The 3,846-nt window shown below is 42.6% G+C and overlaps 1 protein-coding gene across 1 annotated transcript; it reads right to left on the reverse strand.

Moving 5' to 3' along the window:
* Positions 1 to 1,744: 1,744 nt before the first annotated feature.
* LOC9321973 (CASP-like protein 4U1) lies at positions 1,745 to 2,303 on the reverse strand. Its single transcript, XM_021032127.1, has 2 exons — positions 1,815 to 2,303; positions 1,745 to 1,750 (listed from the first exon to the last, which is right to left on the reverse strand). Exons 1-2 carry the CDS (start codon positions 2,301 to 2,303, stop codon positions 1,745 to 1,747), a joined length of 495 nt encoding a protein of 164 aa, XP_020887786.1.
* Between the last annotated feature and the right edge of the window lie 1,543 nt (positions 2,304 to 3,846).

Here is a 3,846-nt window from a genome sequence, read left to right on the forward strand (position 1 = left end):
AATACAAACATACTTGTACCATAAGTACAAGACCAAAAGATCAAGTTCAAGTTTTTGAGTTAAGAGGAGAGAAAGCTAAGTAGCAGGAGTAGTACCATCAGCATTAGCAGCAGGAGTTGGATTTGGTTGGACTTCTGAATGATCATCCGCAGCAGGAGTTGATTGGGAATTGAGGAAGGCCAGGAAATTAGGGTCAGTTTCACTCAGGTACTTCTTCACCATCGACAAATGCTTGATCTCAGCTGCTTGTGATGCTGCGACCCGCAATGCCTCTGCTTCACGTGCTGCTTGTAGAGCTGCTTGTTCCTCTATCTTGCGGTTAGCATCCTCAAGCTGTGACTGCAGGGTTGTGAAAGAAGAACTGCTTCCTGCGTACTTGCGCTTCCCGTTGATGTAAACCCCTAAGCTGCCAATTCCAAAGTAATCCCCTCTATCATTTGTGACAGTAGACTGCAAAACAAAGTAAAAACATTAGTGCTTAACAGATAAAAGTAGACTACAGAGCAAAAGACAAGACTACTACCTGAAGAAATATCTCATCATCCTCCTCCTGAGACAGCTCAGACTGACGCGAATTACCATCATCCTGTTCATCATTCTCTTGCAGGGCAGCCAACTTAGCTACCTTGTTCTTGAGATATGCCTCATGGATTTCCTGCGCCTTCCTATCCACAAATGTCCCATCCTTCTTGGTATGAGTTCTGATGAACACTTCTCCAATAGTAGGAGGTCTTCCCAATTCAACTTCCTGAAATATAGTAACAGAGATGTCAGCAAGTAATAAACAAAACAAGTATTTAAAACAGACATGTAACTTACCATCTCTTGCTCCACTTGTAAAAAGGACTTTGGACCAGAAACATGCTTGTGAGGACCAAGACCATTACGGTCAGACATCCTAGCTGCTGATGTGGTTGAACTCTTGGCTTGGGCTTCTTCAGTATCCCAATACTTACACATCTCTCTCCACAGAGTTTTCTCAATCCAATACGGCCTCACTCTTGGGCTTTTTGACCCTGCCTTACTAACCATGTCTTTCATACGCAGTGCAATGATCTTGTAGAACTTGGCTTCAACCACACCTGTAACTGAGGGATGCCAGGTGTGTGTTTTCTACCAAAACAAGAGGACAGTGAAGCAGATGTTAGTTATCAAAATACAATATGAAAATACAGTAGTAGAAGAGGGATAGAAGCTTACAGCGAATTCAAGAAAGTATCTTTCTCTTCTTCCAGTTGGCACACAACTCCAATTGTAGTATGGTCCATCAAACTTGTTAGTAAAACACTTGGTGACCTTTCGGGTTAGCTTACCCTTATCCTTACCAAACCTACAATCAAATAAACAAACTTACAATCTATACACAAGAATACAAACAGACCTAAAACTCTTCACAAACTATACCTAAACAGAACCATACATAAACCCTAAACAAGAACCAGAACCATACCTAAACCCTAAACAAGAACCAGAACCTATACACAAACAGACCTAAACCATACCTAAACCTATACACAAACCATACCTTAACACAAACAGACCTAAACCATACCTAATCCTATACACAATTCTAGACAATCCTATACACAATTCTATACAAACAATCCTATAAACATTCAGAATCCTTACCATGTCGTCCCAGGCTCTAAAGTCGGAGAGATGAGAGTAGTATAGAGCTCACGGCCTGGGATGACAAGCGTATCATGTAAAGTCGCGAGGACATCTTCTAGGAGTGTTGAATCCCTCAAACCTTCATCCTCCGATGTAGTTTCATCATCAGCTTCTTCATTCAATGCAGCTTCTTCTTCTTCAACGTTCTGAGCTTGAGAACTGTGACCAGACAGAGAGGCTCTTGGTGGTTGTTGTTGATTAACCACTGGAGAAGGAACCGGCGCTGGAGGCTGAACTGGAGCTGGAGACTGAGAGGCACGGGGAGATCCGGATGCTAAACGATGAACAGAGGAGACAGATGCTCGAAACGGAGTCGTTCTAGAGCCCCGAGGAGATCCACCAGCTGCATGCTGAGATCCTTCGCCCGACTGGAAAAGCTGCAGCGGAGGTGGATAGTCTCTTAGACTCAGTTGCGGTGAAGGCTGACGATTCGGCGGATGCTCAGTCCCATGATTTGGATCTTTAGGGTTCGCCGGCGTGAACTCATACTGCGACGGAAGGCTCCTTGGTCTTCGACTTGATACACCGGAAGATGTGGGTCGAGTAGGGACGACAGTGGGTCGCTTCACCGGAGACTTCGGTCCCCTCTTCCCTCTTCCGCTTCCTCTTCCACCGCGAACACGAGGAGCCATCGATTAGACCTAAAAGAAGTAAATTTGTAGAGAATTGGAGAGAAATTGCAGGGTTAGGGTTAGGGTTCGTCGAGATAGAGAGAATTAGGGATCTAGGGTTAGAGAAATGCGGAATTAGGGTTTCCTTGGTTAGAAATAGGGAATTTATACTATGGGCCAACGCAGTAAATCTAATGGACCGAGACCAATTAAAAGGCCCAATTAGAAATTATAGTCGCTATAAAGTGGCTAATTAGTAGCCCAGTTTATAGACTAAATATTTAGAAGCTACTTAGTCGCCTAATTTGGCGACTATACAACGACTATTGTTATCCGTCGCCAAATGCAGACGGATTAGCGACTAATGTTATTTAGGCAACATTCAGTCGCCTAAATGTAGCAATTCAGTCCTCAAATTCAGCGACTAATTTATCAGTCGCTGAATAACGTCGCTAATGACGTGTTTTCTTGTAGTGGTTGCTCGGTCTACGCCGTGGGTTTTTGCTGTAAAGTGTTGGGTTAAAAGGTGCACTTGGAGAGTTAGAGCTACACCGATTGATGCATCTGGGAATTTTCACATCAAAGTCTATGTGAATCAGCATACGTGTTCTGTAACAGAGCGATCCGCCCGTTGTAGACAAGCAACCAAGGATATACTTGCAGTACTTTACAAGAATTTCGTTGGTGGTGTAGGCCCAGGCGTACTCCCTAATCATGTCTCTGAGGCGTTGAAACTGCGTTATGGCATCAAGATAAGTCTATTTACTAGGTTTCCAAATAAGTGCTCACACCCGTAAGGCGTTGTTAACTATATGACATAAACTTTCATCTTACTAGGTTGGATATTGGAAAGCTCATCGTACACTTAAGTATGCACGTGAATTAGTTAGAGGAAGTCCGGAAACAGGGTATCAAGACCTTCCAGAATACTTATACAGGATTAGGAGAGCAAACCCTGGGAGCCTTACTAGGCTTGAAGTAGATGAGTTAGATAGATTCAAGTATGTTTTCATTTCATTTGGTGCTAGCATTGACGGCTTTACTTTTATGAGGAAAGTTATTGTTGTGGATGGTACATTTTTTAAGGGGAAATATTTAGGGACCTTGTTACTAGCAACCACACAAGATGGAAATTTCAATATATTTCCCTTAGCGTTTGTTGTTGTTGATTCAGAGAACGATGAATCCTGGGAATGGTTTTTCAGACAACTAAGCTGTGTTATTCCAGATGATCATGGACTAGCCATTATTTCGGATAGGCATAAATCTATTGCAAAAGCTATACGGACTGTATATCCACAAGCTAGCTGAGGGATTTGCACATACCATCTACACAAAAACATAAAGCTTAGATTTAGAGGAAGTGAAACATTTGGATTAGTGAAGAAGGCGGCTACAGCTTATCGATTAGTAGATTTCAATGCAACTTTTGATATTATTAAAGCTTTGTATCCAGACCTGTACAGCTATTTGGTGCGGGCAGATATAACTACGTGGAGTAGGGTTCACTTTCCAGGAGATAGGTACAACCTCACAACAAGCAACATTGCTAAATCATTAAACA

This window comes from Arabidopsis lyrata, assembly GCF_000004255.2.
Source record: "Arabidopsis lyrata subsp. lyrata unplaced genomic scaffold ARALYscaffold_3, whole genome shotgun sequence".
NCBI classification, from domain to species: domain Eukaryota; kingdom Viridiplantae; phylum Streptophyta; class Magnoliopsida; order Brassicales; family Brassicaceae; genus Arabidopsis; species Arabidopsis lyrata.